At 48.1% G+C, this 12,163-nt stretch overlaps 1 protein-coding gene across 2 annotated transcripts in view; it reads right to left on the bottom strand.

Moving 5' to 3' along the window:
* ARHGAP1 (Rho GTPase activating protein 1) overlaps positions 1-12,163 on the bottom strand; it is a 159,048-nt gene that overhangs the window by 129,940 nt on the left and 16,945 nt on the right. For both annotated transcript variants that reach the window (XM_069221697.1, XM_069221698.1), the window contains exon 2: positions 392-563. In XM_069221697.1, coding sequence (XP_069077798.1) covers positions 392-533 — 142 coding nt within the window. In that variant the 5' untranslated portion in view covers positions 534-563. The remainder of the gene's footprint in view (positions 1-391; positions 564-12,163) is intronic.

Below are 12,163 nucleotides of genomic sequence, written 5' to 3'. Positions count from 1 at the left end.
TAAGGATTTGCTGCAGCAGGGAAGGGTGAAGCCACCTCCACAGGATGAAGGAGATCAGCTGTTATGACTGCCTGGTGCCCAATGCAGAGTAGAAGCAGTTGTTCCGCCCTGCAGGGTCTGAAGAGGACAGTACCAGTGCCTGCAGATGAGAGGGTGTACACTACTTCCAAAGTCCCTATGAGGGTAAGAGATGGGGGCCTGCACCCCCTTCTTCCACTAGTCTTACAAAAGACTGACTTTTCAGGCCCTGGCCTCACAATACTACAAGCTGCAGCAACATCCAAACCACCTGGACCTCGGTGCCTGCAAATTAAAACTCAGAGGGATCATTGTATCTCATGCACTCTCACAGCATGTCGCTGGAGCCCCCCCGAAGGTCCATATCACCTACCTGGCTTGGGATATTCAGGAGTATCGTCCAGAGGCCAGTTCTTATCGTCGTCCAATGACGTCAGTTTGAGCTGGTCCAGGGACTGGTTGGTATTGTCCAAGCCCAGGTCATCCTGCAGGTCTGTGAGAGGGTCGCTGGCCATGCTGCTTCCTTCAGATGGCAAGACCAAAGCCTACAACGGGAAGTGTAAAGAGGTACTTCAGGTACAGCAAAGACATACACAGAGTGCAGAGTAACAGATTCCCTCACGCAGCCACCTAGGGTGCGCCACAGCCGTGCAACCCCCACCACACGTACAATCACAATAGTACATTGGAGTCTAAAAGGATCCTGCGTCACAATACTCTAGGTTACCTTATAGGGCTCTGCGTCACAGCACCGGGATGTATCCTATGGTGTTCTGTGTCACACAACCCAAGAATACCCGAGGGGTGTGAGTAACAATACTGGACTAAGGCCCTTATGTACTAACCAATTTTGCATTTCTTAACGGTCCGAATCAGTATTTCGGGCCGTTAAGAAATGCAAAACTGCTTTTCGGTATGTATGAAGCATATGCAGCGTCGTAAAATATGATTTCTACCCAGTAGAAAGGGCATTTCATGATTTGCAAAATAGGAAATCGCAAATAGAGCTTTCCAAATTGCAATTCGGTACTGCACGTACATAGCATTTCCTAATTGCAAATGGTTGCAAAAAGGGTATTTAGGAAATGCAATTACCATTGAATTGGATCTGATGTTAACCAGGTGCAAACTTTTAAAAAAAATAAAGGCACCCAAAATGCATCAAATAAGGTCACCCTCTGTCTAAACACTAAGGGGCGGAATGGAATGTCAGATGTCACTAACTTTATCTGTCTTGTGGGGGAGGCTGCTCTGCAAGTTGTAGTAACAGACATGTTTCTGCTCATGAGCACAGCAGGTATTGTGCTCCACCTCAAGTGTTTAGGGCCTCGTTGGGATCAGTGCAAGCGCCAGTGGCTCCCACGGTTCGGCAGTAACACCCTATCTGTTGTAGTTCCATTATAAGGGGGGATCTGGCCAGGGCGGAGTACCTGCTGAGAAGTATCCCTCCTGCTCCCATAGGTAAAGGCTGAGCAGAGCCCGCAGAGAGCAGCCCCCAAGGTTCCATTCTAAGGGGGTATCTGGCCAGGGCGGAGTACCTGCTGAGAAGTATCCCTCCTGCTCCCATAGGTAAAGGCTGAGCAGAGCCCGCAGAGAGCAGCCCCCAAGGTTCCATTCTAAGGGGGTATCTGGCCAGGGCGGAGTACCTGCTGAGAAGTATCCCTCCTGCTCCCATAGGTAAAGGCTGAGCAGAGCCCGCAGAGAGCAGCCCCCAAGGTTACATTCTAAGGGGGGATCTGGCCAGGGCGGAGTACCTGCTGAGAAGTATCCCTCCTGCTCCCATAGGTAAAGGCTGAGCAGAGCCCACAGAGGCTCCATTAAAGAGCAGAGAGTTAGCAATTAGTGGCAGAGGGAATGGGGAAGCTGAGGATGCCCACCCCATCCGAGGGGAAGCACTTCTGAAGCTTGTTAGGGCAGGCCCATGAACTATGCATGGACCCATCTCTGCACATCCTGATCAGAGGTCTTGCTTCAGTATTCTAGTTCAGCCTCCTCTGCTCCTCGGATGGAAGCTGCTTCCAACAAATGTTCCACCTTTCCTACCTGAGCACACACTGCAGGAAAGAAGGAGGAGCCCTTAACTTCACCTCATCCACCCAATGACGGAACGAGGGGGTGGGGTCAGCATGGAAGAGACGAGGCGCAGCCTAGAGACTCAAGCAACTTACAGCCGCAGCACTGTGACATCACAAGGGTCTGCCACACGGGTAACTGAGACGCATGCAACTCACAGCCACAGCACTGTGACATCACAAGGGTCTGCCACACGAATAACTGAGACGCATGCAACTCACAGCCACAGCACTGTGACATCACAAGAGTCTGCCACACGGATAACTGAGACACGTGCAACTCACAACCGCAGCACCGGACATTACAAGGGTCTGCCACACGGATAACTGAGACGCATGCAACTCACAGCCACAGCACTGTGACATCACAAGGGTCTGCCACATGTATAACTGAGACGCATGCAACTCACAGCCGCAGCACTGTGACATCACAACAGCCCGCCACACAAATAACTGAGACACATGCAACTCACAACCGCAGCACTGTGACATCACAAGGGTCTGCCACACGGATAACAGACACGTGCAACTCACAACCGCAGCACCGGACATCACAAGGGTCTGCCACACGGATAACTGAGACGCATGCAACTCACAACCTCAGCACTGTGACATCACAAGGGTCTGCCACACGAATAACTGAGACGCGTGCAACTCACAACCTCAGCACTGTGACACCACAAGGGTCTGCCACACGAATAACTGAGACGCGTGCAACTCACAACCTCAGCACTGTGACATCACAAGGGTCTGCCACACAGATAACTGAGACACGTACAACTCACAACCGCAGCACTGTGACATCACAAGGGCCAGCCACACGGATACCTGCGACACATGCAACTCACAACCGCAGCACTGTGACATCACAAGGGCCTGCCACACGGATACCCAAGACACAATCAAGTCATAGCCATTGTATTATAGGATCAGAAAGACACAAGGACCCGCCACATAGATAACTGAGTAACAAGCAACTCATATCCTTAGCATGTCAAAAGTACATGGGACCCGTAGCTCAAGGACACGGGCCTCTATATGCACAACAGGGGCACAAGCAATTGTTTCTGTTGCATTTTATCAATAGTACATTGGATCACAATGTCACAAGGAACTTTCTATTAGGAAATCGCACTTTTGTGATTTCCTAATAGCGAACGCAAATCTGTTCGAAAAAAGGTTACATACATTCCGTTTTGCGATTCCCAAGTAGCAATCTACGGATTTGGTATTTGGGAATCGCAATTTCGGAATTTCATACATATGGGCCAATACCCTTTATGGTTTTGCGCGACATCCCTTGAATGTACCCAATAGGGCTTTACCTCATGACTCCCAACTGTACCCTCTTGAGCTCTGCTTCGCAATACCTGACCGTACCCAACAGGCATGTGTGTCACAACATCCCTATGGACTGCAAATGTATGGACCAAATGGACCCTATGGATTTTTTCAACGTCACAACACTCAAATGTACTCTATTGTGCCTGCGTCACACCACTGGAATGTGCCCTTTACAGCCTGGTTGTACCTACTAGAAAAACACCAGCCTATCCGAGGGGGCGCAGCCGCAAGAAACAGAGTCAATCCTATGGGGCTCTGCTGCACAACCCTAAAATGTATCATAAGGGACAGAGCATGACAACACTCAAGTGTACCCTATGGGGCCCTGGGTGAACACTCAAGGGCACATTATGGAGCTCTGTGTCACAACACTTTACTGAACCCTATCTCTCTTACGGAAGGGACAACCAGGCTTTCAGATAAGACATAGTACTGACTGATTTAGTGGCCATAATAGAACAGCTGCATGGCAGGATGAGAAACAGTATAGAAAGATACGAGCCTCGGCTTCTCAGCAGCATCCATTAACTGCCTACCATATCATCTTGTGTCTGCTGGGATATGGACAGGCATGGTCTGTCTCTTTCTTAACAAAGAGATGGACAGGTATGGTATGCCTCTTTCTTAACACAGATGGACAGTCGTGGGCAGGCACTGTCTGCTTCTTTCTTAACAGAGAGATGGACAGGCATGGTCTGCCTCTTCTTAGCAAACAGATGGGACAGGCGTGTTCTGCCTCTTTCTTAACAAACAGATGGGCAGGCATGGTCTGCCTCTTTCTTAACAAACAGATGGACAGCCATACTCTGCATTTTTCTCAACAAACAGATGGACAGCCTTACTTTGCGTTTTTCTCAACAAACAGATGGACAGCCATGGTCTGCCTGTTTCTTGATAAAGAGGTGAACAGCCATGGTCTTCTCCTTTCTTAAACAGATGGACAGGCATGGCCTGCCTCTTATTTACAGATGGACAGGCATGGACACCCATTTTTTGCTCTTTCTTAACAAACAAGACAGGCATGGGCTCCCTCTTTCTATACAAAAAGATGGACAGGTATGGTCCGCCTCTTTCTTAACAAAGAGATGGACAGGAATGGACAGGCATGGTCTGGCTCTTACTGACAGATGAACAGGAATGGTCTCCCTCTTTCCTAACACACAGATGGCTAGGCATGGGCTCCCTCTTTCCTAACAGATGGACATGCATGGCCTCCCTCTTTCCTAACAAACAGAAGGCCAGCCATGGTCTGCCTCTTTACCAGTTAGATGTGCTTACTGATTACTGATCTCATGATACACTGTTACCTTAGGGGGCCTCAAGGCCAGGATGATTTCCAAATTCTGTTTAACTTGTACACCGAGCCACCTTCTGGTCTCATCTCGGTTCACTACATAATCGAATAGAACACTGTGCAGATGCTTCTTAAATGTGATCCGCATTCTTCCAACTCAACTGAAGAGTTCAAGCATGCTTTGCAGACGCCCACTGTTGTGTGTTGAACAATCTGCTAAAAGTAAACAGAGATAAGACAGTGGCGCTAATTATAGGAGCTGATCCCGAGACCGGTCCTGCAGAGTTTTGTCCCCTACATCTCAGGCCTCCTCCTGTCCTACTGATGACGAAGAACCTTCGATAGATGTTCAGAAGCTGTCTTTTCTACCTCTGACTCAGAATGACTGATGGTCCACTGGGTTCCCCCAGTTAAAGAAAAGATGCTGAGAAAAAATTGAACCTTTATACCTAGAAAGAGGTCAGGACAGGTTGTGGGATACTGTGTTCTAGCCCACTAGATTACTGTAACTCCTATCAAGGCCTCACAGATCTGTCCATTTCGAAGCTGCAGCAGCTTCAGAATCTGGCTATGCAACCAGTAAAAGTGCTCCCTACATGTAATCATCTCGCAGTCCAGACAAAATCTCAAATGCCAAATCACAAAACAATCCATCTCAAATCTCTTTGCTTAACCAAGAAAGCCTTGCACAGGTCTATAGCCTGGTCTTTCTTTCCATTTACTTGCCCGCCCGCACGCCCGCACCCCCCCCCCCTTTAAAAGCTGCAGCTGACTTTCCCTCTCCAAACTGCATCTGCACTTAAAACTTTCCTTGCCCCTCCCCAAGCTGGGGATGTGTTCAAGGGTTTCTTCCTTCACCCCAAGCTACAGCTGTACCCAAAGCTTTCCTCATCCCCTACCATTCAGGTGGTGTCATTTCTTTATCAGATCAGGCTATTTTTAGGTCCTCTTGGCCCCCTACCAGCCAGTTGACAATGAACAGGTGTTCTGTTCAGTCAGAAAGTAAAGGAGCAATAAAGACCCCTTTAAATCTTATGTTGTCACATCTGTGCTGTGTTGAGAGACAGAGATCAAATGTCAGTTTGTCCTGCAATTAATTTCCCATCTTACTGCAGAGTTCCAGGATTTTGTAAGGTCAACGTCTCTGACCTGCTGTAAAAAGAGCTATTTAAATGTTGTTTATTAGGAAAAACCTGACACCATAAAGTCTTTAATTTCACAGTAGGTCAACTGTACAGACATTTCAAAATATATTTCAGTAGTTGTGAAAGCCCTTTTTTGTACTTATGTGTGATGAAATAAATTATTTAAAAAGGACAAAAATAAATCAGAACTCTTTACTTAGTGATGTGCAAAACATAAATAAGTTTTCAGAAACCCGATATTCACAGATTATTGTTAATACTCTATATAGCTTTATAGTAAAGCTGCAAGTTAGTGGGAAGGTTTTTGGACATTTCTTGGAAATTTACTTTCTGTAAATGACAGTATGATACCACATCATGCATTAGTAACATATTTATTAAAAGTGAGTGTTTAAACATAAACTGAGAAACATTCCTGCCTTGATGGGAATGCTATTAGTAAATTAAGAGGCAAGTCATGGATCATTTGTCCCTTATGCATGGGCTAGATTCTTATTATACATGTAGCAAACATTTTGTCTATTTAATCAAACAAAAGAGTTTTTGTGCAGCAAAAATGATGAGCTCACATATCTGAAGGTGCATCCGTATGTGAGAATGAAGAAAAAGGCGGCTCTTTAAACTAATCGCCTAGGAATACACAATTTGAGACCCGTTTATGGGTCAGTACATTTCAGTTGGGTTGAGAAGATTATTCAAGTTACTTGACCTGCAGGTCTAGTAACATTTTTATAATTTTTCAAGGTCTGACGTTGCAGCTGAACCCAAAGCTTTCCTCGTCCCCTCCAAACTGCAGCTGCAGCCAGAGCTTTCCTCGTCCCCTCCAAGGTGCACCTGCACCCAAAGCTTTCCTCGTCCCCTCCAAGGTGCACCTGCACCCAAAGCTTTCCTCGTCCACTCCAAACTGCAGCTGCAGCCAAAGCTTTCCTCGTCCCCTCCAAGGTGCACTTGCACCCAAAGCTTTCCTCGTCTCCTCCAAGGTGCACCTGCACCCAAAGCTTTCCTCGTCCACTCCAAGGTGCACCTGCACCCAAAGCTTTCCTCGTCCACTCCAAGGTGCACCTGCACCCAAAGCTTTCCTCGTCCACTCCAAGGTGCACCTGCACCCAAAGCTTTCCTCGTCCACTCCAAACTGCAGCTGCAGCCAAAGCTTTCCTCGTCCACTCCAAACTGCAGCTGCAGCCAAAGCTTTCCTCGTCCCCTCCAAGGTGCACTTGCACCCAAAGCTTTCCTCGTCCACTCCAAACTGCAGCTGCACCCAAAGCTTCCCTAACCCCCATCAAACTGCAGCTGCACCCAAATCTTTCCTCACCCCTTTCAAGCTGCATCAGCACCCAAAGCTTTCCTCACCCCTCCTCAAGCTGAGGCTGCGTTCAAGGTTTCCTTGTTCACTCCAAGCGGCAGCTGCACCCAAAGCTTTCCTCGTCCACTCCAAACTGCAGCTGCACCCAAAGCTTTCCTAAACCCCATCAAACTGCAGCTGCACCCAAAGCTTTCCTAAACCCAATCAAACTGCAGCTGCACCCAAATCTTTCCTCAACCCTTTCAAGCTGCATCAGCACCCAAAGTTTTCCTCACCCCTCCTCAAGCTGAAGCTGCGTTCAAGGTTTCCTCGTTCACTCCAAGCGGCAGCTGCACCCAAAGCTTTCCTCGTTCACTCCAAGCGGCAGCTGCACCCAAAGCTTTCCTCATCCACTCCAAACTGCAGCTGCACCCAAAGCTTTCCTAAACCCCATCAAAATGCAGCTGCACCCAAAGCTTTCCTAACCCCCATCAACCTGCAGCTGCACCCAAAGCTTTCCTAACCCCCATCAAACTGCAGCTGCACCCAAACCTTTCCTCACCCCTTTCAAGCTGCATCAGCACCCAAAGCTTTCCTCACCCCTCCTCAAGCTGAGGCTGCGTCCAAGGTTTCCTCGTTCACTCCAAGCGGCAGCTGCACCCAAAGCTTTCCTCGTCCACTCCAAACTGCAGCGGCACCCAAAGCTTCCCTAAACCCCAAACTGCAGCTGCACCCAAAGCTTTCCTAAACCCATCAAACTGCAGCTGCACTCAAACTTTCCTCGTCCCTTTCAAGCTGCATCAGCACCCAAAGCCTTCTTGTTCCCTGCAAGCTGCATCTGCACCCAGAACTTTCCTTGCCCCTCCCCAAGCTGGGGATGCGTCCAAGGCTTTCCTTTTCCACTCCAAGCTGCAGCTGTACACAAAGCTTTCCTCAACCTCCCCCCAAGCAGCAGCTACCCCCAAAGCTTTTCTCATCCAGCTCAAAGTTGCACTCACAGCCTTTCTTGTCCCCCTCTAAGCTGCTCCCCCGGAAGTTTTCCTCAAAGCTGCAGCTGCCACTAAAGCTTTCCTCATCCCCTTCCAAGCTGCACCTAAAAATGTACTCCCCCCCCCCAAGCTGCACCCAAAGCTGTCACCAAGCTACAGCTAAAACTTTCCTTCTCCCCTTTGAAGCCTGCCATGAGGTGCAAAAGAGGTTCAAAGCATGTCATGAATTTGCAGAAATAATTAAGAGAAGGATTTAAGGAAGAGCTGTTCTGGAGGGCGAAGTGAGGCAGGTCGTTAGTCAGAGAGAAAGAGAGCTCTGTCACGAGGTAGTGGGGCATGAGGATGGATGAAGGAAGCAATTAGGTGGAATGAGGGTTTGAGGCAGGTCGGGCAGTGGAGGTGGAGTTGATGGGTGAGGAATGTCACGAGGTTGAGGAGATGGATGAGGCATGCCATGAGGCGGAAGAAAGCAGGGGGACATGGATAAGGCATGTTATAAGGTAGAGGACATCGATTAAGTATGTCTTCAGGTGGCTGAGGCATGTCATGAGGTGGAGGAGATGGATATGTCATGAGGTGGAGAAGAAGGATGAGGCATGTTGTGTCAGAAAGGAGATGCATGAGACACCATGAGGTAGCATAGTGGAACATGAGGAGGGAATGGAAACAGAAATAACAATTAATTTAGGGCCAGATCTGTGACTGGGGATGAATATTTGACACTGTTCTTCATTCCGTCCATCATCTGTTTTTTTTGTTTTTTTGCAGATGTCCCCCTAAGAAAGGTATGCCTAGACGTGGGTCCTGTGCTTGCTAAACCACCGGATTCAAGCTAGTCTGCCAGATGAGGGGTAATACCCTGAAACCGGTCCCAAGATGCTTGTTTCCGGTCCAGGGAGGACCTGGCCTGGCAGTTCAGGCTGGAATGTTCCCATGGGGAGTAGGCTCAAGACTGATTTGCATATGGCACGGTCCAAACTGGGATGGCGTGGTGAGCAAAAACAATGAATTTAGGCCCAAATCTGTGACAAAGGGTGAAGGTTTGACATTTTTCACCACTCAATCCATCATCCGTTCTTTAGGGTCGAGCCTGCGTTGCATGCGCTTGCGCATGCGTATCGCAGCGAGACGCTTTTGTATTTAGAAAAGGGCTCGGCGCCCTGTCAACTTCACGTCAGTGTTTTTTATTGGTTCGTGGGCTTGCCTAATAAAATCAGCTTGCTTTCATTAGTCGAAGGCACGCATACGTCATGCCTTTTCCGGTGGCTAGCCCTTCTCGAGCGCAGCGACCAAGTACAGAAAACATGCAAGGCTCGCTGTTTTCCATCGGGCTCATGGACTTCTTTTTCTCTAATTTACGAGCGCGATCTCGCTTGGCAGAAGTCGAGTGCTTTACATAGTTAATTTCACTTTTTCGGGTTATGTACATAAATGCACTTTTGCTCGATAGGTGAAAATTCGGGTTAGGAGTTTACAACGCGATCAGCTCTAACATGAGCAAACGTGAGACCCGTTGCATTGTAAATGCTTGTTTTGCATTTGTCGTCCTGAGTGGGTATGCCAGGACATGGGTCCCATTCTTGGTATACCATTGGACTCAAGCTAGCCTGGCTGAGCGGGTTGATAACCCGAAAACAGTCCCAAGATGCTTGTTTCTGGTCCAGGGAGGATTTAGTCCCAGATCTGTGACTGGGGGTGAATGTTTGACATTGTTCAGCATTCCGTCTATCATCTATTATTTTTGCATGAGGAGGGGGGCACATTCTGAAGTTGTGTGTGGGCCCCCATTGACATCTACTCTTTTTAAGTAAACTCTGAGCTACTACAAACAGGAGCTGAACTGAAAGGAAGCAGCAGCAGCTGAAGGAGGCACCAGGCGCTGGAGCCTCTGCCAGAAGTCCTGTGGCCTCAGTCCTTAAACTAAATATTTATTTTCAGCACCTGGCGTCCAAACCGGATCTTCCAGCTCCCTGCACATCAGTCAGAGCTGACAACTGAGGGTGGGTGGGAGGGGCCGGTACAGAAAGTGGACAACAGAGAGTGGCAGACAGGACTCGGAAAACAGCAATCCAACAAAGGATGGATGGAGGATATAGGGAACCACATGGACAACAGTGGGCCGGTCGGTGGTGGGGGGGGGTGGGATGGGCTGTGGTGATGGGTGCTGGGGAAGCAAAGGAAGCAAGCAGACAGGTGGACCGAGTTAGGGGAGTAGAGGAGCAAAGTGACTAGGGCATGGCGGAGAAGCAGGGACAGCAACTGAAGAAGAGCGAGAACGAGGAACATGGAGGAAGAAAAGTACACCAAGGGGCCAGCTGGAAAACACACTAATACTCTCAAAGTGCTTAAACAAAAAGAAAAAAGTTGCGCCTGATGATAACTGAGCAGTGGCCTTGATGCTCATGATAGGGACCCAACACAAGTAGATGCATGAAATCCTATAGAATTTGACGAATAAGAAACAAGCAAATGAGAGTGACCAATGGTAAGCAATAGGCGGGCTCCAAGCCCACTGTAAGATAAGGCTATGTCTCCCAACAGACAGTGCATGCACTATCCTACGCAAGACCTAACCAGCCTCTTTTTCCAATTTGACAGCCGAGCATGTTTATCATATCCTTTGTGCCACATTTACCAAGGATTTGCATTAGAGTCATGAAAGTGATACACAAACGCTTGCAAGGGCTTTTTAATTCCAGCACAAAGGTTATTTTGTGCTATAAAGGTGCCCTTTTCTCAGCGCATGTAGTGTTTTATGTTACTTTGCATTAAAGGAGTGTTACTCAGGTATAACTGGGATAGATTAGCACAAGCATTCATAGTTTCTGTCGTAAAGCCTGATTTATTACAATAGCCAGACCAAGCTTTAAGTAAAAATAAAACACAAAAAAAACACCTTCATGAAGCAGGCACTATTATGGTGAAATAATTGCTGCTAACCTTCCACTAACTGCAGTTGTGCTGCACTGTACAACACATATACAGTGAGTGTAATGTTAAGAGTGCCTCTAGGAATGGGGTTTTCTATCGGACGGGAGCATACCCAGTACAAATCTTAAGCAATCTTCGGCTGCTGTGCTGCACAAAACACATGAATCTGCCCCTTGATATGCAAGCCAGGCCTCCACAGCCTTTAAACTCACACTATCAGGCAGTTAATAGGAATGAATCTGAAACATAATCTGTATGTGTTATTTCTATTTTATTACCTCACCTCTTTACCCTCAGATTGTCTTTTAAGCTCTCTATCTCTACTTCTCTACATACCTTCATAATCAATCTCAGTTCACTTTTGTCTAAATCACCCATCCCTCAACACACACTAAGTGCATCCCTCACAGGCGTCTGTCTCTACCTCCCTCTCAGTGCCTACATCTATCACGGTCTCCTCAACTGGGGGCTTCATATAGCTTCATTTATCTTGCGCGCCGTCTAACACTGCAAACAGAAATGTACATAACACCAAGTATCAAATAGTGCACACAGGACATTAGAAGGACTGTGGCGTCACAGAAATCAGTAAGGGTGTGGGCTGCTGTTTGGGGAGTAGAAACATCAAGGTCAAACAGGCCTCTGGACTCTGTGCAGGGACTGCAAGTGGGGAGAGAGCAGTCAATGGAAGCTCTCGGGCAAAGGGAGAGCACCAGTCCCTCCCGCTGAGGTGTATGGTGGGCCACCATGCAGTATGAAGCCCATCAACATCTGTGAGATATGGAAGCCTCGTGGGCCCCTGGTCACATTCTGCAGGAGACCCCCAACTTTTTGTGTCCCTCTCCATATGCATCTCCAGGCACCCAACCTAGGCCTTCCTTATTTGCTGACATACAATAGAGACCTGCTCCCACCCACCCTCTCCAAAGAGTCCACATAGATACCCACCAGATGTGAATTCTGAGACCATATCACACCCACACAATGAAAACTCCACTGCTCACACTATCACATGGAGGGGGCGACCACAAAATCCCCCGCTCCCGCTGGGACAACAAATTGACGATACCAGGCCACAATGTTCAATA

The sequence above is a fragment of the Pleurodeles waltl genome, chromosome 3_1 (genome assembly GCF_031143425.1).
Source record: "Pleurodeles waltl isolate 20211129_DDA chromosome 3_1, aPleWal1.hap1.20221129, whole genome shotgun sequence".
NCBI classification, from domain to species: Eukaryota; Metazoa; Chordata; class Amphibia; order Caudata; family Salamandridae; genus Pleurodeles; species Pleurodeles waltl.
Note: the sequence above shows the minus strand (reverse complement) of the source record. Positions and strands in the feature narration are given on the sequence as shown.